The sequence below is a fragment of the Sturnira hondurensis genome, unplaced genomic scaffold, assembly GCF_014824575.4.
Source record: "Sturnira hondurensis isolate 20B ecotype Veracruz unplaced genomic scaffold, ASM1482457v3 Scaffold0023357, whole genome shotgun sequence".
Taxonomy (NCBI): Eukaryota; Metazoa; Chordata; class Mammalia; order Chiroptera; family Phyllostomidae; genus Sturnira; species Sturnira hondurensis.
The window spans coordinates 3622560-3646648 of record NW_028095988.1 but is presented as its reverse complement, the minus strand read 5'-3'; the positions used below and the strand labels follow the sequence as shown (position 1 = coordinate 3646648).

General features: G+C 41.4%; 1 protein-coding gene across 4 annotated transcripts in view; it reads right to left on the bottom strand.

Moving 5' to 3' along the window:
- Positions 1–35: 35 nt before the first annotated feature.
- The window catches only part of PCYT1A (phosphate cytidylyltransferase 1A, choline), a 58232-nt gene continuing 34178 nt past the window's right edge, over positions 36–24089 (bottom strand). For all 4 annotated transcript variants that reach the window (XM_037037687.1, XM_037037686.1, XM_037037688.1 and 1 more), the window contains 7 exons: positions 23886–23985; positions 18665–18781; positions 17903–18054; positions 15723–15801; positions 6571–6713; positions 4326–4514; positions 36–3489 (listed from right to left, as the gene is read on the bottom strand). In XM_037037687.1, coding sequence (XP_036893582.1) covers positions 3283–3489; positions 4326–4514; positions 6571–6713; positions 15723–15801; positions 17903–18054; positions 18665–18781; positions 23886–23985 — 987 coding nt within the window. In that variant the 3' untranslated portion in view covers positions 36–3282. The remainder of the gene's footprint in view (positions 3490–4325; positions 4515–6570; positions 6714–15722; positions 15802–17902; positions 18055–18664; positions 18782–23885; positions 23986–24089) is intronic.

The following is a 24089-nucleotide window of genomic DNA, read 5'->3' as shown; positions in this document are numbered from 1 at the left end:
TCAGTTAAAAATATTGTTAAGGGAGTTTTTTCCCCCTGCATGTATTGGTTCAACTTCTGGTAAGAGTATACACTGACAGAAAATGTAGAAGCTATGGCTTTTAGGGAATTAAAGAAAATCAGCAAAGTATAATTGATTTGGAAAGATTTTAAATATGAGATCTGGAACAGGATTAGGCAATAAGCTCCAGGAAAATCACAAGTTCCCCACAAATCAGACTAATGCAGAAAGCGTAACCAAGCGCTGCGGAGCTCTGCTGCAGAGGGAGTGTGGGTGCCCAGAGACCGCCCAGCCAGCCGTGCGGCCACAAGGAAAATTTCAAAGATGTAACTCAGGTGCTGCCCCCAAAGTTATCAGTGATCAGAAAAGGTCAAAAGTTCTGCCCTCACTCACATATTTTCTCCTCTTCAGGATTTTCACCTCCTCACGCCCAACCTTTTTACCCAAGTCTCAGTAAAATAATGGTCTTTGACTGAAGCCATCAGAAGCAGCTGTAGCAGTACAAATGAAAGCAGTACAATAATCCATTTCTATTCTTCTAAAGTTTCAACCTCTACTTTTCAGTGCTACGGAGCCTAGTATAAGAAAAAATCAAACTTCCTGCTCATCTCACCTCACCTTAAGGGAACTGCTGAAATGGCCCCTCCGTGGCACCAGTGACAGGGCTTCCTTCTCCACTCTCCTTCCATCTTGCACAGTGGGGCCAACTCAGAGACTCGGGGGCCAACCAGAATTTGAATATCTACCATCTCTGCCACATTTGGCCTATTTAGGCCGACAGTTTTGTGTGTGGCATTCAGAGAAACGGCTCCACAACCTCACACATTACATTAGCTTTGTAAGTCACAGGTATGGCTGTGGTATGCAAACCACTAACCCCATTTAATTCGGCACAAGTGATCAAACAATGCATCACACCAACAGCTTCCTCCATCCACCCATCCTTATCCATCACCTAGGATCGCATTTATCCCATAGTATCTAACATGGCGTGCCATAAAAATGTTTGCTTTCAGTCAAAATTACTGGAATATACTAGTGTTAAGAGACTGAGGCTGTACAGGCTCACCAACCAAAAGGGGCAAAGGAGTTGTCCAAGAATGTGTGCCGGCACTAGGAGTCTCACAGAGGTTTCAGCCTAGAGGTCACACTCCAAGGGCCAGGCATGCCAAAAGCCGCCCATTGACAGAGCAGAGGAGGAGGGCCCAAAGCTGGGAGACCCAGACAATATCCTTGAGAGGAGTGACTACAGGGAGGAAAACCACCTTCTGGGCATCTCCCTTTCAAAATATACAGCATCGTGTGTACCTGGAGGGAACGAGTAGGTGGGCTTCAGAGGTGACTTCACTGCCTTTCTGTACCAGGCAGAATAAGAAAGAAACAGGCAAAATTCCCAAAGAAGGAAGATTAAAGCAGAAAAGTTAAAACCTGATCATATGAAGCTGGGCAATGTAGGCAAACGTCAACTTCACCTGTTTCAAAAAAAATAATGCCAAGCCAAAGCTCATGTAAACCAGATTTGACAGTAAAAGTAGCACTTCATGAGGAGATAGAAATGCAGTTTTCACAGGTCATGAGGACAAGAGGTTCCCCTCTGCGTCCCTCTACTCTGCCATGCTCTGCCTCTGGGTGACCCTAGGTTTTGAGAACCTAGGTAGTCCAGTGTGCAGGCAGGCAGGTTTTACCAGGAAGTGTTAAGGGGGATGATTATGAGATACTCACAGCCCTAGCATGGGCAAGATAAAATGTGGTTTTCTCAGCTGAAAACACTAAAACTCCACCCCCACAAGGGGTATTTATGAGTGACAGGGTGGGGCCTGGACAGAAGCAGTCTTCCCCTAAACCCAGCTACAGGGTTACTGGTGGACAATGATCTGCTAAGTCATGTAGCTGTAGGATACTGGAGGTTTAAAATGAGCTCAAGCCCAACAGCAAGCGCTAAGCTTCAGCGTTCTCTGATGTGAAATTTAATTGATGCATCCCCCCCAGGGAACCTAACAGGAGAGGTGAGGCCATAACCCCAGGCACATGTGGAAGGGAGGGAGAGAGCTTGCCTATCCTTGTAATGGGAACCCTTCTCTGTGGCTTTGCGGGGAGGGTCGGTGGAGGGAAAGACGCCCCTGACAGCTGCCACTCTCAGAGGAAAACAAACCCTGTGGAGCACTGGTTCCAGTCAAGAACATTCTTAAGAGGGGCAGAGGTCAAGATAGGACGGTGGATGTTCCTTTATGCTTTTGCATCTATGCTCCATGCAAATCTCTCTAAATGTTCAATATGATGTGAGCAACGTGGATTAACAGGTCGTGTTGAAATTGCAGACATTGACAAAGCACCCTTTGTAAAAAGCTAGGTAATGAGCACAGAAATAGGAGCAGCAGGACCAGGGACTTGCTCCAGGGGGAAAGGAATCTGAAATGATTTTGTGTAGGATTAAGTATTGCCCCACTCCCCTCTGCAATCACAGTAAACCTGAAAGTGTTCCTTCCTTTAACAGTAGATTACAGAAAAGAGATCGACAAGAGCTCCCAAATAACCAAGCAACAGAATTTTCTGGGAAGATGAACACGACAGAAAAGCCATAGCTGATGCCATCAGTGTCTTCAGAGACCCCACTGGGTCCATCAAGAAACTCCTCAGGGAGTAAGAAGTTAGGCTTCGCTCTCCGCCTTCTCACAGCCACTGCGGCGTATGTGCCAGCAACACCGTTAGGGGATTTGTGACTATTACCCGGCTTTTAGTATTTTCTATTAAAGAAACTAAAACTATATCCCTCACCCCCCGCCTGCCCCACAGTCACTCATCAGCATGGCCACTGCTTGAAGGACTTGGCCAATTTGCCTCAGAACAGAAGGCAAACCCTATAGTGTATCAGGAAGAAAAGGCTTCTGGGTATTATACCACTTCCTTCTGCCCACTCCTCAGGGGCAAAAGAATTAGTTCTATTAATTGTAGTTGAAAGACTGATGTTTTAAAAAATTAATAAAATGACAATTTCCCTGTCAAGATCACATGAACATAAACAGTAAAGCTAAGTCCGTGGGAAGGGTACATGGATGTAGAACAGGCTTCTAAGGTGTAGTCAAGCCTCCTTCTCGGTGTGGGTGGGTGATGTCTCTTGGAGGGTGGGCTGTTTGCTCCCCCCATCTGAGGTCCTCTTGCCCCAGTTGTCTTTCCTTTGCAACTGTCTTTAGGTTTATTGTTGGGACCACAATTTGGAATCCAACAGAGAGCTTCTGAAGGTGATGGGACACGGGGAGGGGAAAGGAAAGGAGGGATGAAAAATTAGTCTTCTTCATCCTCACTGATATCATAGGCTGCAGCCTTGTGCCTGGAGAGGTTTGCTGGGGAGGAAGGGGGGGAAGTCTTGCCAGAGAAGGGCCACCGGAAAGAGGGCGAGGGGGAGCGTTCACGAGTAGGGCTGCTGCTGGGGCTCTGCTTTGGACTGATGGCCTGCAGCATCCGGCCTTTCCCTTCTTTCAGCATATGTTTCTGTGGAGACCAAAGGAGAGTTAGAAACAACCTATGGATCCTACTAAATCACTGCTGGCATGCCCGAGACTTCAAATTATCACAAGTGCCTTATGCAAGTAAGCCAGACGAGGGACATAGCTATCTATAATTCTAAGTAATTTTCTCCCTGAAGTGGTCTACGTTATGTGACTTATCTAAAGCTTCCTACCTGTTCTCCAGACACCTGATCCTACTTCTATGTCAAGGGAATTCCTGAAGGCCTACTTGGCTTATAGTCCAGGCTCCAGGCCAAGAACAAAGGAACTAATTCACACAAAAGGGTACCTCTCTGCGTTTCAGAGTTCTCTGACAAAGGAATTCATATTTTCCCTGAATAATCGATTCTCGTATCCAAACACCCTCACAGTCAGGTCCTTCCGAATGGGGCTCACCTGCTGAATGGCTATATACACACCCCTCCTCTATCTGGCTTGAGAACTTGCTACTCCTGAAGGACAGAATTCCCACCTCATCCAGCCATATAGAAGAAGCTGTTTGTGGTGGAGTGTAACCTTCTTTTTACTGTTCTTTCCTTTCCTCTGTCTAAAACTATAGTGTACAAGTGGGCAGGGCTACTCTCTTGTCACCTGATTTGGACATTGATAGAGAGCTGGCAAAATTATTTAAGAGAATATGTAACCTCTTTCTGGAAAGATTTCAAAGAAGATTTTGGGAACAGTTGAAATATAGTTCTGCCCACTAAAGGGAACAGATTAGATACCTTCTGAATGCCCATGTCCCTTTCTGGCCAAGGATGCTATCATTCTTTCCACAGCATGAGAATTCCCTAAATTATCCAGTAGGAAAGAACATACCAGTGCTCCTTCTGGGCCAAACATTTCCAGGAAATTTCCAATGAATTCTCGGGATTTCTCTTCCCATTTCTGAATGAGATCAATGCTTTTTTCCTCTACCTTCTGAACAAATTCTTTTGACTTTTCTTCCACATCTTTCACTTTCTTCTTTACTTTGTCAACCCGTTCCTGCAAGTGGTATTTTTTCTCCTAGGTATAAAGAAAGAATTGTTTTGAGAAGTAATACCTACCCAGACCTTTCATACCAAATGGGGCAAAGAAACATGGTTCAGTACTCTATTCACACTTTTTTCTTAAGATCTCATTTATTTATTTTTTGAGAGGGAGAAAAACGTCAGTGTGTGGTTGCTTCTCACACGCCCCCTACTGGGGACCTGCCCTGCAACACAGGCATGTGCCCGGACTGGGAATCAAACTGGTGACGCTTTGGTTCCCAGGTCGACACTCAATCTACTGAGCCACACCAGCCAGGGCTCTATTAACACTTTTTATTTTTTAGTCTTTACTTTGCTTAATCTAGCCCAAACTTCTCTAGCATAATAACAGAGAAGAGATGCTCTGGATGGCCATCTTATATAGAAGTATGATAATTTTAACATCTTGGAAACCCTGACTAATCTAAATACATAGGGTAGGCCTGGTAACATATATGTAAGCAAACGAAGTCAAACTTTTAAAGAAAAAATATGAACTTAGAACATAAACATGCCAAACATAATCCAAACCCTGTTCTAGACAGAGATGGGAAGGGAGCAACAAGACCACTGCACAAAATATTGCCAAGAATAAGTCGATTATAACAGGATGAAAGTGGAAGTAGTAGACCTTTTATTTATTTCATTTATTGGATTGGATTTTTCTCCTCTATCACTAGCTTATTCTATGATTTTTAAAAGAGTTATTTTTAGTATTTGGAGGTCTGTTTGCTCTTTCACAAAATAAAGATGATATGCTTGGTCCTACCAGCTTCCCTAAAGATAAGAGAAAATGATGGGACTTCTCTGGGGATGGGAGGCGGGGAGGGGAGTCTTTAGTCAAATGAAAAGTATTCTCATAATTTCCCAATCACAAAGGAGTAAGGAACTGTTTAAAAAATTCTAAAAACCTGTCCTGGTTGGCATAACTCAGTGGATTGGGCGCTGGCTGTGAACCAAAGGGTCACTCACTGGTTCGATTCCAAGCCAGGGCACAAGCCTGGGTTGTGGGCCAGGTCCCCAGTGAGGGTATGTGAGAGGCAACCACACATTGATATTTCTCTCCCTCTCTTTCTCCCTCCCTTCCCCTCTCTAAAAAATAAATAAAATCTTTAAAAAAATTTTAAACACCTGAAAATAGATAAAAAAAAGTTATGTAGTAGGCAGTTAACAATAGCTAGGGTTTATCTGCACAGATAAATCATACTCAGACGAAACCGTTTCACCCATTCATAATTCACAGTGAGGTACAGATAAGGAAGCATGGGAAACGACTAATGCAGAAGATATAGTTAGCAGTTTCTTTTTCAATAAACTTTATACAGGTATAATTTATATATAAAATATATAGCAGTTTGTCTCTAAAGGGCAATATTTACCTAAAGAAAAACTGGCTTTCATAAATCAAAGTTTAAAACTTAGGTCTTCAGGTCCTTAGAGACTGCATGCAAAATGTGTGTTGCTATCCACACAGGCAGGGGATCCACAGCTTTCAACAGATTTTCAAAAGACCATCAAATCAAAAAACAAAAAGGCTAAGACCCACTATTTTAATTGTATTTAATATATATATTTTACTTTGTAAGTTACACATTCTTATTTATTTAATTAGCTGTATTTTTATCAATGTGATGATACCAGACCATAAAGACAGAAAATGCCTCTGTTTCATTCTTTTTTTTTTAAGATTTTATTTATTTGTCTTTAAAGGGGAAGGGAAGGAGAGAAGGAGAGAAATATCAATGTATGGTTGCCTCTCGTGAGTCCCCTGCTGGACACTGGCCTGCAACCCAGGCATGTGCCCTGACTGGGAATTGAACTGTGATCTTGTGGTTCATAGGCCTGCACTCAATCCACTGAGCTACACCAGCCAGGGCTGTTTCATTCTATTTGTAAAGAGCCTAGAATAGTGTTATCTGCAAAGATGACTCATTGAGCTTTTGCAGGAGATAATTATAGCAGACTGAAAAGCAAGTTCAGCTCAGATGAAGGAATCGGTAATGGTATGTCTTTATAGGGCCAGGGAACTCTCGGATGAAGTTGGAACTCACATTGATAAAGCTGACATTGAGCTCCTTTGCCGTGTAGCCCCTCTGTAGGTTCCGTCTGGCATACACATCATAGTCCCGGACAATTCGGGTGATGATGTCTGATGTGGAGATACCTTCTGTCCTTTGTGTTGGAGCAAACATGCCTAACGCCAAAACACATATGAACACAGTAACATTCTGGTTAGCTCAGGCAGTAGGACTAGATGGAAACTGGGAACATTCCTTTCCTTGAAAAGCAGAATCTGCTGTTATTAAGGGAAATCTGGAGATATTGACACATAGAAAGAGGAATAAATCAAAGAACAGGGGTTAAGGAAAGGAGGAGCTATATGGTCCTAATATTAAGAAAAATATGAGGACTCCATTCCTGCCTCCCCACCATGGCTGCAGTCGATCCAGCCTCAGCCTCCTGTAAGCGCAGCATCAAATCTAGGCACTTGGATCAGATCATCTGGCTCCTCCTGCCTTTATCTCTCGTGCCTTTCTAATACTGGTCTTTATTAAGACTGTACGTTGGACTTCCAGCCAAGACGGAGGTGGAGGTGGAAACACTGTGCCTCCTCGCACAACCAAGTTTAAAGACAACAAAGATTTAGTAACAAAAACGCAAGCAAAACAGACAGAAAATTGAACTGTATGAAAGTCCGACAACAACGAACCATTCAGCCAGAACAGTCGGAGGGGCACAGTCAGCAGCTGGCGGAGCGGGGTTGCACAGAAAAAAGCTGCCAGACCGACCCAGGCGTGCAGGCGGCAGTTGGCAGATCCCAGGTGTGGGGTGGCAATGGGCAGACCCAGTGGGGACTCAAGGCGGTTGGCTGACTGAGGTCACACATTCACACTCAGATAAACCAGGCAAAGGAGGGAGCAGTGAGATCGACCATGTGACCCAGGGCCCCAGCGCTGGGAAATAAAACCTAAAAGTACCAATTGGAAAAACTTTTGGGGATCGAGGTGCCGGGAAAGGCTCCCAGGCTCACAGAGAGCTCGTTGGAGAGACCCACAGGGTCCTGGAGGGTGCACAAGCCCACACAGCCGGGAACCAGCACCAGAAGGGCCCAATTTGCTTGCGGGAAGCAGCAGAGGGGACTGAGGTCTGAGAGAGAGCAGAAAAAAACACCATTGCCCCTTTCTGACTCCACCCCCACATACAGTGTCACAACCCAGCAACTGGATCGCCCTGCCCTGGTGAACACCTAAGGCTCTGCCCCTCATACCTAACAGGCGCAAACAGACCAAAACATTATGGCTCAAGAAGAAGAACCTTTCAAAGCCCCAGAGCCAATACTCCTAAGTGACCAAGAGATAGCCAACCTCTCAGATGCACAGTTCAAAACACTGGTCATCAGGATGCTCACAGAACTGGCTGATTTTAGTCACAAATTAGAGGAACAAATGAAGGCTAAACTAATTGAAATAAAGGGAAATGCACAGGAAACCAATAGTGATGGAAAGGAAACTGGGAGTCAAACCAAGGAGGTGGACCAAAAGGAAGGAAGAAATGACCAAACAGGAAAAAGTGAAGTTACAAGAATTAAAAAAAATGAGGAGAGGCTTAGAAACCTCCAGGACATCTTTAAACACTCCAACATCTGAATTATAGGGGTACCAGAAGGGGAAGAGGAACAGCAACAAGAGGAAACTTTATTTGAACAAATAATAAAGGAGAACTTCGCCAGTCTGGCAAAGGAAACAGACTTCCAGGAAATCTAGGAAGCTCAGAGAGTCCCAAGGAAGTTGTACCCAAGAAGGAACACACCAAGGCACATCATAATTACATTAGCCAAGATTAAAATAAAGGACAGAATCCCAGAAGCAGCAAGAGATAAGGGGACAGTCACCTACAAAGGAGTTCCCATCAGACTGTCAGCGGATTTCTCAAAAGAGCCCTTACAGGCAAGAAGGGGCTAGACAGAAATATTCAACATCATGAAATCCAAAGACCTACATCCAAGATTGCTCTATCCAGCAAAGCTTTCATTTAGAATGGAAGGGCAGATAAAGTGCTTCTCAGATAAGGTCAAGTTCAAGGAGTTCATCATCACCAAGCCCTAACTATAGGAAATGTTAAAGGGACTTATCTAAGAAAAAGAAGATAAAAAAGATGAACAGTGAAAGGACAGCAAACTCACAGTTATTAACAACCACACCTAAAACAAAAGCAAACTAAGAGGACAGCTAGATCAGGAGCGGAAACATAGAAATGGAGATCACATGGAGGGTTAGCAACAGGGGAGTGGGAGGAGGAGAATGGGGGAGAAGGTACAGAAACTAAGGAGCATAGACGGTAGGTAGAAAATAGACAGGAATAGTATGGGAAATATAGAATCTAAAGAACTTATGACACATGGACATAAACTAAAAGGGGGGAAAGGTGGGGGAGGGGGTGTCTTGGAAGGGAATGAAGTGGGGGAAATGGGACAATTGTAATGACATAATCAATAAAATATATTTTTTAAAAAAGACTGTATGCTAAGTCTAAAAACATAAGCTTTATATTATCCTTTTATATCATAAGCAAAATGTTAATTATCAAGAAATTTTTATCCTGAAATATTATGCTTTACAGAAAAGCAAAGTTCTTTATCAACTGCACTTTAATCAAATCTACAACTATGTCATTTTAAATTTGGTCATTTATAAATAGTCACTGTTTTACTCTTGAATTTGCAAATGTATGTTTAAACAGGTTCATGAAAAGGACTCTAACTTACTCTAAATTACAGGTATCTAAGTAGGTCATATCTTTGAAGTAAATAAAGATTTATAGAATGCTTGGAATAACTAAATTCATGGACATACTGGCAAATAAGACAAACAATATTGGTTATATGCGACTAAATGAACTAAAGGTAACTGTTATTCATATGACCTTGTTCAAAATATTGCTAATTTTAAATATTTTTGTTTTCCAGATGTAAGAAAACCTTTTCCCCCAGAACAATTTGTAAATTATATCCTCAAAACCAATATTGAAACATTTATATTTTTCTCCCTATGTAAATCCCTCCAGAATTTGGTAACTCTTAATAAGTATTATTTTTCATGGCAATGTGGTTGTTTGCATAAACCCAATAAGAATCTGTTCTCTTTATAATAGCACCAGTTTCCAAATGTGCCTTTATTAACCAAGTCTTTGTCTGGAGTGTCATAATCAAAAGAGTCATGCCTGGACTCTGGATGTCACCAGAAAACCTTAAGGAATTAAGATTGATGACTTCCGGCCAAGATAGAGGTGTAGGTAGATAGTCTGTGCCTCCTCGCACAAGCAAAAGAAGAACAACAACAAATTTAAAAACAAAAACCAACCAGAATTGCCAGGAGATCAAATTGTATGGAAGTCTGACAACCAAGGAGGTAAGGAAGAAACATTCATTCAGACTGGTAGGAGGTATGGAGAGAACACGTGACAAGGCAGCAGCTGGAAAATTGGGCGGTCCCACATTTGTGTGAGGATAAACTGGGAGGAACAGCTGGGGAGCAAGACAGACCATACAACCCAGGATTCCAGCAGAGGATACAACCCAGGATTCCAGCAGAAGAAAATAAAGCCTCAAACCTTCAACTGTAAAAACCTGTAGGGTTGTGGCAGCAGGAAAAGCTCCCAGTAACAAAGGAGAGTTCGTTGGAGAGACCCACAGGGACCTAAAACATATACAAACCCACCCACCCAGGAATCAGCACCAGAAGGGCTCAATGTGCTTGGAGGTAGTGGGGGAAGTGACTGAAAGCCAACTGAGAGCTGAGCAAGTGGCATTGTTCCCTCTCTAACCCCTGCCCCTATACACAGCACCAAAACTCAGACGTGTGGGTTGCCCCACCCTGGTGAATACCTAAGGCTCTGCCCTTTACAACATAATAGATGAGCTGAGACAAAGAAATATGGCCCAAATAAAAGAACAGATCCAACTTCCGGCCAAGATGGAGGTGTAGGTAGATACACTGTGTGTCCTTGCACAACCAAAAGAAAGATAACAACAAATTTTAAAACAAAAACAACCAGAACTGACAGAAAATTGAACTGTACAGAAGTCTAACAACCAAGGAATTAAGGAAAAAACATCCATCCAGACTGGTAGGAGGGGCAGAATGGGCAGTCGGGTGGGGAGGACTCATGGCAAGGTGGTGGCTAGAGAACGGGGGGCAGGCGAGGCAGCAGCTGGCAGACTGGGCAGTCCCACATTTGCGTGCAGATAAACTGGGAGGAACAACTGGGAAGTGAGATAGACTGTGCAACCCGGGATTCCAGTATGGGGAAATAAAGCCTTAAAACCTCTTGACTGAAAAAACCTCTGTGGGTTGAGGCAGTGGGAGAAACTCACAGCCTCACAGGACAGTTTGTTGGAGAGACCCACAGAGTCCCAGAATGTACACAAAACCACCCACCTGGGAATCAGCACCAAAAGGGCCCAATTTGCTTGTGGGTAGCAGCAGAAGTGACTGAAAGCTGGCAGAGAGCTGAATAAACTGCATTGTTCCCTCTCAGACCCCTCCCCCACATACAGTCTCACAATGCAGTTAGACCTAAGCCTCCAACCCTTACTATAACAGGCGCGCGGAGACAAAAAGAAAAATGGCCCAAATGAAAGAACAGATCAAAGCTCCAGAAAAAAATACAACTCAGCAACGAAGAGATAGCCAATCTATCAGACTCATAGTTCAAAACACTGGTAATCAGGATATTCACAGAATTGGTTGAGTGTGGTCGCAAAATAGAGGAAAATATGAAGGCTATGAAAAGTGAAATAAAGGAAAATGCACAGGGAACCAACAGTGATGGGAAGGACTCAAATCAATGGTTTAGACCAAGAGGAAGAAATAAACAGTCAATCAGAACAGAAGAAACAAGAATTCAATAAAATGAGGACAGGATTAGGAACCTCCAGGACAACTTCAAATGTTCCAACATCTGAATCATAGGGGTACCAGAAGGAGAAGAGGAAGAGCAAGAAATTTAAAGCTTATTTGAAAACATAATGAAGGAGAACATCTCCAATCTGGCAAAGGAAATAGACTTCCAGGAAATCCAGGGAGCTCAGAGTCCCAAACAAGTTGGACTCAAAGAGGAACACAACAAGGCACATCATCAAGTTACCCAAGATTAAAGATAAAGAGAGAATCTTAAAAGCTGCAAGAGAAAAGGGGACAGTCACCTACAAAGGAGTTCCCATAAGATTATCGGATGATTTCTCAAAAGAAACTGTACAGGCAAAAAGGGGCTGGAAAGAAGTATTCAGATTCATGAAAGACAAGATGCCAAAGAACTACATGTATGACCCATGGACATGAACTAAGAAGGTGGAATGCTGGTGGAAGGGGTGGTACAGGGTGGGGGTGGATAAAGGGGAGGAAAAAATGGGACAAGTGTAATAGCATAATCAAAAATAAACCATACTTTAAAAAAATTAAGATACACTTTTGAAGCCAATAAGAGCCCATTGAGAAATGGTCTGGTACCTTACTTGGTCACGTGGTTCACGGAAGTCCTTCCAGGTAAGGAGCCTAGGTTGCTTTCCTGAAAGATGGCAAAGAAGGAACCTCAAGAACTCGAGGAATCTGCTCAAACTAATAGGTATTTCAGACAAAGCCAGATGGCAAATGTGTGGCTTGGCTTCTTTTCCCTGAAAGACTGACTAAAATTCAATCTGAATGTTCCCTGTAAAAATTTCAGCAAAGCAGAAATGAAAAAGCCAATGTAATTAATTGCTGTTCTTATTGTGTTCATGCAAATAATCAGGTCATATTAAAAACTAAATTTATATACAGTCTCTTTAATAAAATGAGGGTGATTTTATAGAGAGAAATTGTGTTTCAATGGAAATACCAAGGCCCAGTTGTCACCCACAAACTGATTGAATCCCAGTTTTCTTAGTTTTCTTCCAAGCTAATGTTTCATTTTTTTCTTTCAGCTCTTGACTTGGAATCATTGAGAACGACGGATGTAGTGTGAGCCATACAAAATTCACCTACTCTGCCTCTCCCTTTCTGGGATTTTAAGTTCGATATCTGGTGTTGGCTTTCCTCACTAACTCCCCTCCTGGGACCTATAGCAGCCTTTTTCTTTATTCTTATTTTGAGGCCATCTCCTCACATATCTCATATCCCTTATTCAACAGAGCATCCAGGCTCTGGAAGATTCTCCACAAAAGGCCACCAGCCACAGCTCTTGCTTTATGGGCTGTCCAATTCCACCCTCTTCTCTTTAATGACCCACACCTGGACCCACAGGCAGGGATAGCTCTACAAACCTAGCCTGCCTGAAGTAGTTACAGATAATGAGACCTTCATCCCTACTCCCCAAAACCAGAGCTGAGCAAGGACATGAAGAATAAATTCATTTTATTGAGAGGAGTTCTGGCCAAGACTGAGGTGTAGGTAGAAACCGTTCACTTCCTCACACAACCAAACAGAGGATAACAACCAATCTAAAATCAATAAGCAAGTAGAAGTGCCAGAAAATCAAACTGCATGGAACTCCAACCACCAGAGAATTAAAGAAACAGTCAGACAGAACAATCTGACTGATACGCCTTATCAGTCAGGCGGCAGATGGAGAGAAACTGCAGTGAGGTGGCAGAGCGTGGGGGTGGGGCTGCCTGCAGTGAGGGGCCAACTTAAGGGGAAACCAAGACTCAGAGATGGCTGTGGACTACAGCAGTTGCCACAGTGGGAGAAACTCCCGGTCTCACCTGAGAGTTCATTGAAAAGTGGGCTAGAGATGAGCAGGTGAGCTGCATTGTTCCCTCTCTGGCCCCACCCCCACAGTCCACCAACTTATCAGGGGCCCCAAACAAAGAAATAGGGCCAAAATGAAAGAACACATCAAAACCTGGAAAAGAGAGCTAAGCCAGGAGGAGATAACCAACTTACCTGATGGAGAATTGAAAGCCCTGGTAATAAAAATGTTCACAGATCTGATTGAGGTTGGTTGAAAAATGAAAAAACAAGTGAAAAATACCCAAAATGAAATCAAGCAAAATATTCAGGGAACCAACAGTGACAGGAAGGAAACCAGGATTCAAATCAACGGTTTGGAACGAAAGGAAGAAAAAAACATCCAACCAGAACAGAATGAAGAAACAAGAGTTCAAAACAACGAAGAGAGACTTTTGAACCTCTTTGACAACTTGAAACATTCCAATATCCAAATTATAAGGGTGCCAGAAGGAGAAGAACAACAGCAAGAAACTGAAAACTTATTTGAACAAATAATGAAGGCAAACTTCACCACTCTGGAGAAAGAAATAGACTTCCAGGAAGCCCAGGAAACCCAGAGAGTCCCAAAGAAGTTGGACCCAAAGAGGAACACACCAAGGCACATCATCAAGTTACCCAAGATTAAAGATAAGGAGAGAATCTTAAAAGCAGCAAGAGGAAAGGAAAGAGATACCTACTAAGGAGTGCCCATAAGGCTATCAGCTGACTTCTCAAAAGAAACCTTACAGGAAAGAAGTATTCCAAGTCATGAAAGGCAAGGATCCACATCCAAGATTACTCTATCCAGCAAAGCTATCATTTAGAATGGAAGGGCAGATAAAGTGCTTCCCAGATAAGGTCAAGTTCAAAGAGTTCATCATCACCAACCATTATTACATGAAATGTTAAAGAGACTTATCTATGAAGAAGGAAGATAAAAAATATAGACAGTAAAATTACAACAAACTCATAACTATTAACAAAAGAACCTAAAAAAACAAAAGTAAATAAAAACNAAAGAAGTTGGACCCAAAGAGGAACACACCAAGGCACATCATCAAGTTACCCAAGATTAAAGATAAGGAAAAAATCTTAAAAGCAGCAAGAGGAAAGGAAAGAGTTACCTACTAAGGAGTGCCCATAAGGCTATCAGCTGACTTCTCAAAAGAAACCTTACAGGAAAGAAGTATTCCAAGTCATGAAAGGCAAGGATCCACATCCAAGATGACTCTATCCAGCAAAGCTATCATTTAGAATGGAAGGGCAGATAAAGTGCTTCCCAGATAAGGTCAAGTTCAAAGAGTTCATCATCACCAAGCCATTATTACATGAAATGTTAAAGAGACTTATCTATGAAGAAGGAAGATAAAAAATATAGACAGTAAAATGACAACAAACTCATGACTATTAACAAAAGAACCTAAAAAAAACAAAAGTAAATAAAAACAACAAAAAAACTAAGCAAACAACTAGACAGGAACAGAATCAGAGAAATGGGAATCACATGGAGGGATTTCAGTGGGGAGGGGGAAGGGAGGAATGGGGGAGAAGGTACAGAGAAGAAGAAACATAATTGGTAGACATAAAATAGGCGAGGAGAGAAAAAATGGTAGAGGAAACAGAGAACTCAAAGAACTTATATGTACAACCCATGGACATTAACTAAGGGAGGGGAGAAGGCTGGAGGGTTTGGGGGTGCAGGGTGGAGGGGGATAAAGGGGGGAAATTGGGAAAACTGTAACAGCATAATCAATAAAATACACTTTAAAAAAAGAACAAAAAAAAAAAAAGAAGAAATCCATTTTTAAACCAGAAGGGGATAAAAAGATAAAGTCAGTGCCATTTGCTATAAGGCACCATTTGCTGAGCAGGCCTTCGACCTTGTTAAACATGACGCCATTTCACTCTTCTGAGCTTGTCCCCAGGACTGGAAATGACTGGAAAACAAGAATGGAACTAACCGCTCCCTCCAGCTACAGGTGGAAGATAACAGTGGAAAGACCTGCAGCCTGGTGTTTTAAGGCCCCAATAGCCCAGGGGCCACACAACAACAACCCCACCCCCACCCTTTTAAATCTGATTACAATCCAGTAAAAGCTCAAAGTACCAACTCCTTAATGCTGGTGTATCTCTCCACATCGTTTCTTCTCATTTCTTGGAGAGTGAATAAAATCTTTATTCTCTACAAAAAAAGAAAATAAAACTAAAAAGAAAAATATGGGGCTAGAGAAAGGTTTCCTGAAATTAAAAGATATCAATAGTAGAAGTTTAGACTGAGAATGGCTGGATTTGGGGGTACTATGCTCACCTTAACCTCTTATCCAAAGTGTGTCCTGAAAGTGGATGTTGAATTTCTCAATGTATAAACTTTTCTCTGTAAAGTAGCAACGTGGATGAATCTCTGTCACTTCCCTGTGACTCGCTCATAAATTAAAAATGCACATCAACTTACTCACCTGCTTCCTTGATGTGCTTATAAACATCATCACTTCCGGCAGAAGAATAAGGGATGTCATCATGGGCTACAAAATCGATCTGAAAATAAGGAAACATCATTTAAAACCCAGGATACCAGCCATTCAGAAAGAACCAGTACATACTCAGGCCTAGGAAAAGGACAAAAAGGAAAGGCCAGTCCTAACTGGACATTTTCTCTTTATCTCTCTTTGTTTTGCTCATAGATTCCATACTACACTCACAAGCCACTCGACTTAATTATTTACAGATTATAAATATGAAGTCAGCTAGTTTCTTTTTTTTAGCTACTTTTCCTGGTCTACCGGAGGCACCACCTTCACACTATATACCAGTCACCATGTTTGGAAAACTGGGCCAGGTGTACTGGGTTTCTGAAATTATGAGAAATAAGTCATTTCTTTGTTAATTGGTTCCTCTCTCAGTCCTAGAGATGAGTGGGAATATAAAAATGGCAACCAAGGATCCTTGAACTTGAATAGATACATCTATACTCCTGAGAAATGCAAAATCCAAAGCCATAAAAGACCTTTAGGTCCCAGGATCCATTTTACTAGTGTCAATACCTCTTGCAACAGTGAAGAGACCACTGGCACTGAGATCAATAATATTTCTGGGAAATATGCTAAGCCTCACTTATTTACTCCTTCCTGAATAAGTCATATGCCCTTTGCTAACATGATTGCTAACACCACCATAACCAACTCCCAGAGGCCACTGTGGTGTGAAGCAGACTCATTGGGACTGTGTCAGGGACTCTCAGCTAACATCTCAGTTACTCATAAACAACTTATCGGGGATCCATAGGTAGCAAAATGAAACTTGGGTGGGCAAGCAAGACTTGTGGCTGAGGATACATTGCTAACGAGAAGAAAAGCAAAATTAGAAGTTCCTCTAACCTCTTCTGCCTGGGCCTGTGTTACTAAGAATAATCTTGCCCATTACACCTTTGGTACCATTGGCTGCCAAATGTTGGCATAGAAAAGCTAGAGAACTGTAAATAGTTCTAACAAATAGTTACAACAAATATCCCTTAGCTTCAGACCTATGCTTCGAAAGTATTGCTTTTGAAGCACTTTGGCTAACTCTGTTCCTTCCTGTTTCATTGAACAATTCACTTTCAACCTTCCATACAACCCCTCTAGAGAACTGATAATATGCTTGCAGGTTTCTCAAGCTTGAGGCCCTCCAACCTGACCTGATAAATTCCTCTCATTTTTTTAACCTACCTTTTACAGATAACCTCTTGCTTTAATGTAGGAGAATTAAAAAGAGGTAAGGGGCTTTATAATACCAACTCGGTGAGCAAAAGTGAGAAATCTTCCTCATTTCTGATTATATACAACTTCTAGTCCAAAATCGAAGCCCTGAAACTAAATTCAAGTCAACACAAGAGACATCTATGCTTGTCTGATTTCCTGTGATGTGAACTCGAGAGCATGGCTGGGGCTGTGTGTATTCTAAAGAGACGGGTCCCAGCACACGCACTCTCCCTCTGGGGAGCAGCCCGAGCCATTTGCCCACTCCTTTCCCCACAGGCACGTGTCTCCTTAGCTCTAAGGCAATGGACAGCTGGCAGCTTGCCCCAGGCTTATTCTCTGAACCTGTTCCAAGGCCCCCTCTTCTCTGACTTCCCAGTGAGCTAAAGCAACCCAGCCTAGGCTCTCCTGTTGCTTCTTCTATGCTAAGTTCTTCCTTGTTTTACTGTCCCCAGCTTTAATAAAGGTATCCTCATAGTCACCTAGGAAAAAAAATAAAGAGATTGATACGCTACGAGGATGGACACCTACAGAGTCTGGTGATGGCAGCGGGGACAGAGAACCTAACTGACGCATTCAACTTCTACCTGATAGTGTGATCTGGCCCAGGTTAGTCGGTCTCTCTGGCCTTGTTCTCATATATAAAATGGAAATAGTAATCGCCCAACAGGACTGTTATGGGGAGCAAATGAAAATATAATAAATGTAGAAGTGTTTATAAACCATCAAACCCCAATGTCGGGGATGACTATCCCAGCAATGTAGTAACATCACTGTCATCTCCGTTATGTGACTTTACATAGAAGTAAAATAAGGCTAATGGAAAGCTACCAACTACCAAAAGCCCTGAGAGCTGAAGAAATTCCGAAACCGGAAACGGGGACCTGCACTCAGTTTCTTACCCGGTGTTCTGCCAGGAACTCCGGTGTCAGGGTCCAGGGGGCGTTCCGCACCACCTCGTCCACGTAGCGGCAGTGCTGCACCGCATCGTAGCGTTCGTTTTCATTCATCACGGTGAAGCCTTTGAAGTTGTGCGTTAGCTCGTCACTGCAAACTGAGTTCACCACATCGGAAAGTTGTAAGTCCAAGCTCTCTTTGCTTAACCACTCCTCAGTCACCAATCTCTCCCTAGGACTGTAACCGTCCCCCCAACCTGGAGAAAAATCTTCTGCAGGCAGCACGTCCAGATAACAATGCTTTTTCTAATCCAAAATACACCTTCAAGGGCAACACTCACTGACAATATGTTCACACTTTGGAGAGGAGAGGCTCCAACAGGACTAACATCTTTGCCTCTGAAATAAACCTGCTTAACATTAGTGCATCAATTAAGTTTTTAAAAATGTTTTCGTATCCTATTTTTATAAGACTGGATTGTACCATATAACATTTGTTAAGCTGAATTTTGTAATTCAGCTGATTCAAAATGATAAGTTGAAATCCAGAGTAAACGTCATTCTTAAATAGGCAAGAGGGGTGTCCCATGACTACAGACACTCAGCTAAAAACAGTGAGATAAACACTGGACATTTCAGGTCAAAGGGCTTAGAACTTCTCTCTCTCCAGGTTTGTAGAGCATGTTTTAGAGAGGCTGTATTATATCCCTCACTTAAAAGCCAAAAGCCAACACACTCAGGTTATAAAGATAAAAGATGTTTCCTTACCTCCCACGATGAGGTATGTATTAGGGAAAAGGTTTTTCGCTTGCATCAGAGCCCGGGCATGTCCAGAATGAAATAAGTCAAATATTCCATCTGCATAAACTCTTACAGGTCGCTCACCTAAATCCAAAAGAAAATTTATCTAAAAAATACACTGATTCAATATCTCATATTTGACAAATTGGAAATGGCACTGTGTGACTGTTCCATCCTTGCATACCCCTCTCTCAAGGTGTTCTCTGGACAGTCACTCTAATTTGAGGATTGTGAGGAAAAACATCACAGACGTCAGCTACAAAGACTCTTTTGACATCATGCCCATTAACTCTGTTACAGTGGTTGTACCAAACCGTTCAGGTAAGTGGATTTCACAATTGCTTTTTCTTAAAGTTATTTTAGAAGTGAAAGGGAAGAGTTACACAACAGGTAAGTTGAAAATTTCAAAATCCTCCCCTTCAGTTTATGTTTAAACTTCAGTTACATATAAAGAGAATATAGTTACCCTATAATCTGGCTGCTCGCTCTCTCTTTTTCAAGCTGCCTTGAATACTAATTACTAATGCTTTGCTTTGAAAATAAACCTCCCTGCTATTGCCCAGAGAGTTAGGAGTGATCCAGAAAAGGTGAGACTAAGAAAGAAGGAAGGTAAGTACCAGTTATCAATTTATTGCTTCTTAATCCCTACTCTGGGATAACAGATGGAATTCCTTCAAGCATTTCTCTTTTTAAAAAAACGTTTTACTTATTTTTAGAGAGAAGGTAAGAGAGAGAGAAAGACGAGGAGAGAAACATCGATCAGTTGCCAACTGGGAAACAGACCTGCAACCCAAGCATGTAACCTGACCTGGAATCAAACTGGTGACCTCTCGCTTTGCTGAATGATGCTCAACCAACTGAGCCAAACCAGTCAGGGCCAAGCCTTTCTCCTCGATAGTGAGCATGCGTTATAATTTCTCAGTATAACACTAGTAGAGAGTGATATACTATTTACATAAGATTTGAAAATCAAACAAATATATTTTTAAAGATTTTATTTTTTTATTTTTAGAGAGAGGGGAAGGGAAGGAGAAAGTAGGAGAGAAACATCAATGTGTGGTTGCCTCTCACATATCCCCTACTGGGGACCTGGCCTGCAACCCAGGCATGTGCACTGACTGGGAATCAAACCGGCAACCCTTTGCTTCACAGGTCTGCGCTCAATCCACTGGGCTACACCAGCCAGGGCTCAAACAAATATTTTAGGACTTTACATTAGTAGTTTTCTCTTCTCTCCATTAGTGAGAAAATAACTGTCAATTTACTTTTTGTGGTAGTGGACTATGAAAGAAAAGCCAGAAGTGTTCTCTTGGGTCACAAGACCAATTCCAAATCCAAATAAATACACTGAGAATGAAATTGATCTAATGGTTCATCATGCTTCAAATGATAAATCTAACCAGTTCTAGTAAAATATTCCTACTATTTGAACAAAGGAAAAGCTACTTCATTGTAGCAGCAGAAAGAGTAGGAGCACATACATCACTCTGGGAAAGAAGGGCCAAAGTCTTATCAGAAATAACACACCGAAAGTGGGGATACGATGCCTCTCTCTCCTGTCTGGTGAGTCAAGAAAAGGAATCAAGGGGGAGGAAACTGGTTCTCAGGAAGCTTACAGATTTTTATTTCTAGATAGCTTTATCCATAAGCAAGTAAGCTTTTAAACTGAGAAGTCATACTTTGCTGATATAAACTAATAGAACTTAAGATGAGCAATCAGGCAATATTTTATCAAAGATCAAATGACAAATGCTTATACCCTTTGGCCCAGCTATTCCAATTCTAGGAATATATCTCACAAACAAATTTGTAAAAATGTATGTTATTCACTGCAGCATTGTTTGTAATAGCAAAAGTCTAGAAACAACCTAAATTTCAATGGAACACTGACTATACCATGATACAGCCATTAAAAGGGTAGAAGGATATGGACACTATTTGCACAGATATCCACAAGAAATTGGTAAAATTGGTTGCTCTTTAAAGAGATACTAGGTGGCTATGAGACAGTGGTAAAAGGAAGACATTTCTCTCTCTATACCTTTTGGTACTTTAAGAATATTAGGCATGGTATTGCTTTTGCAATACAGGTAATAAAATTTTAAATAAAACAAATATACCAATACAATGAAAAACAGAAATAAAATGATGGTCTAAAAAGTCAGAAAGGTTATAACTCAACCTTGCCAACCATCCTGTTTCCTCTGTGCTTTTAACCTTGTTAAGCCTCAGTTTCCTCATCTATAAAACAAAGCAAAATACAACCTGAGTAGTATAATCTCTTATCTACATTTTAGAAATAATAACCATGAAGTAACTGGTATACTTTAATCTTTCCCAAACAAGTCCAGAGTGGCTATGATCTCACTTTATTTGATCCTAAAAGATAAAGGATAGAATACAAAAATTAAGAGTAATTTTGCTTGTTTTTTATTTTGTTTGTTTGTTTTTGTTTTTGTCATTAGTATACATCAGGGGCAAAGTGAGATTTCCTGATCGTGAAAGTAGCATAGAATGCTTGTTTGCCAGTAACTAATCATCCCACATGAGGCCGCACCACCACTGAATCCTTTTCTTAGACCAACCCCAGATGTGCTTCTTGCTCTCCTCAGTGTTTCCCCAGCCTCCCAACTTCTCAACTCCCTCTGACTTCAACCCAAGTCTTTGGTGAACCCAGGCTGGTATATTAACCAAGTGACCAGAAGGGGGCACTGTTAAACTAGAAAATCTGAGGAACAAGCGCAAATTATCCATTCTTTCACTAAGAGGCTCTTGGCCAGGATAACCATACCTTCCCTCTGATTTATATCTGATAATACACTGAGGTGTATTATTAAGAGCAAACCCATTCACTCTCGAAATGTTTCTGATCTGGATTACGAATTACACTCCTTGCACTACTGCTGGCTAAATCTCTAGATGTTCTCCTTCAGGCCAAACAAACCTGGGTCTCTTTCAATACATTCTCTCAAATACCTATCACCAAAACATTTTGTCCCTAACAGATTTCCAGTGCCCTTCAGACTCTGCATTTTCTTCCTTTCTCTAGGAGAACATATCACTGATTTTTTAAATCTTTCAAAAGAGATCATCTCATCTCTCAAGCCATATTTGTTTCCCCCCTCCCCAACCCCCGGGTAGTGAGTTTTCTCCTAGATTATACTAACTTCCCTCTTGTATACCCTTAACCTCCCAAGTAAAAACCTGGGAGTAGAGGGAGGAATGCTCCCTTCAGTCAGTCATTTAGCTATTTAAAAGGTGAAAGACTTACATCATCTGAAGCGAAACTGGAGTATTATCTATTTAACATCAAACTGAACAGACATAATGAGATATAGGGGAGACACTGGAGATAGAATTAGACTGGCCAACTTGACAGGCTAACCTGTGACTGTCTGTACAGCCTAAAACACAATCAGTTGGCTGATGGTCTTCTATTGTTAATAACTGATGTCTAGGAAGAGTTGCAGCACTCCAGGGTGAAGGGCACACAAAGATGGAAAAACCGAGGTTTTAGCTTCAATTCAACCACTAACTATTTGTTTTACTGTAGAGGAGTTTTTGTTTCTAAGTGTCTATGGGCCTTAATTCCTTCATGTATATGATAAAGAGAGTGTGAAGTATATTATCTCAAAAATAAACTATTTGTAAAATTCTCTTACTCTAAAGTTTTTAAAAATTAGATTTATTAGTTAGTGCTTGTTAATTATAAGCTTACAAACTTGTGAAAAGTATATCTACACACACATACATTTTATCACAAGTGGTATGGACAGATTAGCAACAAGCTGGCCAACACTGTTAACATGATCAGACCTGAGGGCGGGCTACATTCTGAACAAGTGTCGTTAGAGAGTACATGAGCAGTTCTCGCCTTCAAGAAGCTCTATTATCACATCTGAATGTGACCCTTGAACAGTTTGGTGGCATTTTGAAGTGTGACCTCCCACCATTACACCCTGTTACATATAATATAGTCTGTTTTTCCATGTTGTCATTTAACCTGCCCCATTAGCCTTGAGCCGGACTACTCAAGGAAGGGGAGCCAAACCCAAAACATGACATCATGAATCAGAAGGCTTATGATCAACACCTATTAACACTTTTTCAAAAGGAAAGCGTTCTCTGGAATTATGAGAACCCAAAACACTATACTCCATATAGCCAAGACATAGTAGTCCAGGGGTATTAACATTGAAGACTTTAATGCTGACCTAACATTGCCCAGCATTCTTTTGTGTTTGTATTTCACTATTCCCCAGTTTTACAACAGGGAGCAAATATGCTAACACCATTAAGAAGCAACCACAGATATCTTCTGTAAAGATTGTGGCTATAACTGCTTCTTATTCCCTAGTGCTTGCCTGAGTTTGAATCCAGACCTATGTTTACACAGTAGACAGAATACTTACCATAGTAACTGGAAGAAATACAAAAGGATTTAAAAAAAAGAAACTAGAAGAATTTATTAGGAAGTAAGAATAGCTGTCTATAAGATTCTGTATCCACAACAAATGCTCATGGATGTCTCTATTTATGATGACCCCTAAAGCCAGTTGCACAAAACAAGAGTATCTAGAATACATACATTATGTAAACCAAGCATACAAATAAATAGTATGAGTTTTCATAATAATAAAGTAAGTCTTAAAAAACTAGGAAAATTGTATCAATAAAGATAACATTAAGTGAGGAGCATCTCAACTTGGGATATTGCTGTCCTCTGTGATCAATAGCATCATAGCCAGGGTACTCACTGACAGAAAGATGTGGGGAACAACTCTGAAGGTTATTAAAAATGTGACAGCCAGCCTGATATATTATTCAGACCTTTGTAAAAATAGACAAGATTAAAATCCAGCTCAGGCTAATGTCTTACTGTCTCTGCTCTGCTATATCTCATAACTGTGACCACAGCCCAGGACACAAGTGTGCACTGCTGTGGCTCAAAGCTGTGACAACATCCTGGGAAACAAGTGCATAATAAGAAGAAAAAAAAGAAATTTTATGGTGTAGTTATCCTCCCAAAAGAACAGCAAGGGAGATAGAAGAAACTCATCCCCCTTGTCCCAACTAGCCTTTATAGGTCAACTGAGGGAAGAATATAAGAAGTAGGTATATATTTGATAAATACAATTAAATGCTAAAAGCAATAGCAAAACAACAAAATAACTGGGCCTTTACTTACAAGGAGTTCCTCTGCTGGCCTCTTCCATAGTTACCCTGACATAGGGCTTACTGAAGTCTACTTCAATTTCATCAGAAAAAGGAGCTGGCTGCCGTAAGCCCTTAAAAGAGGAAAGTGAAGAGAAGAAAAGTTAAATTCAATGGTACAAACTGAAATACTCAGAAAATGACAGCTTTGAAGAACAATCAGTTGTTTAACACGCAG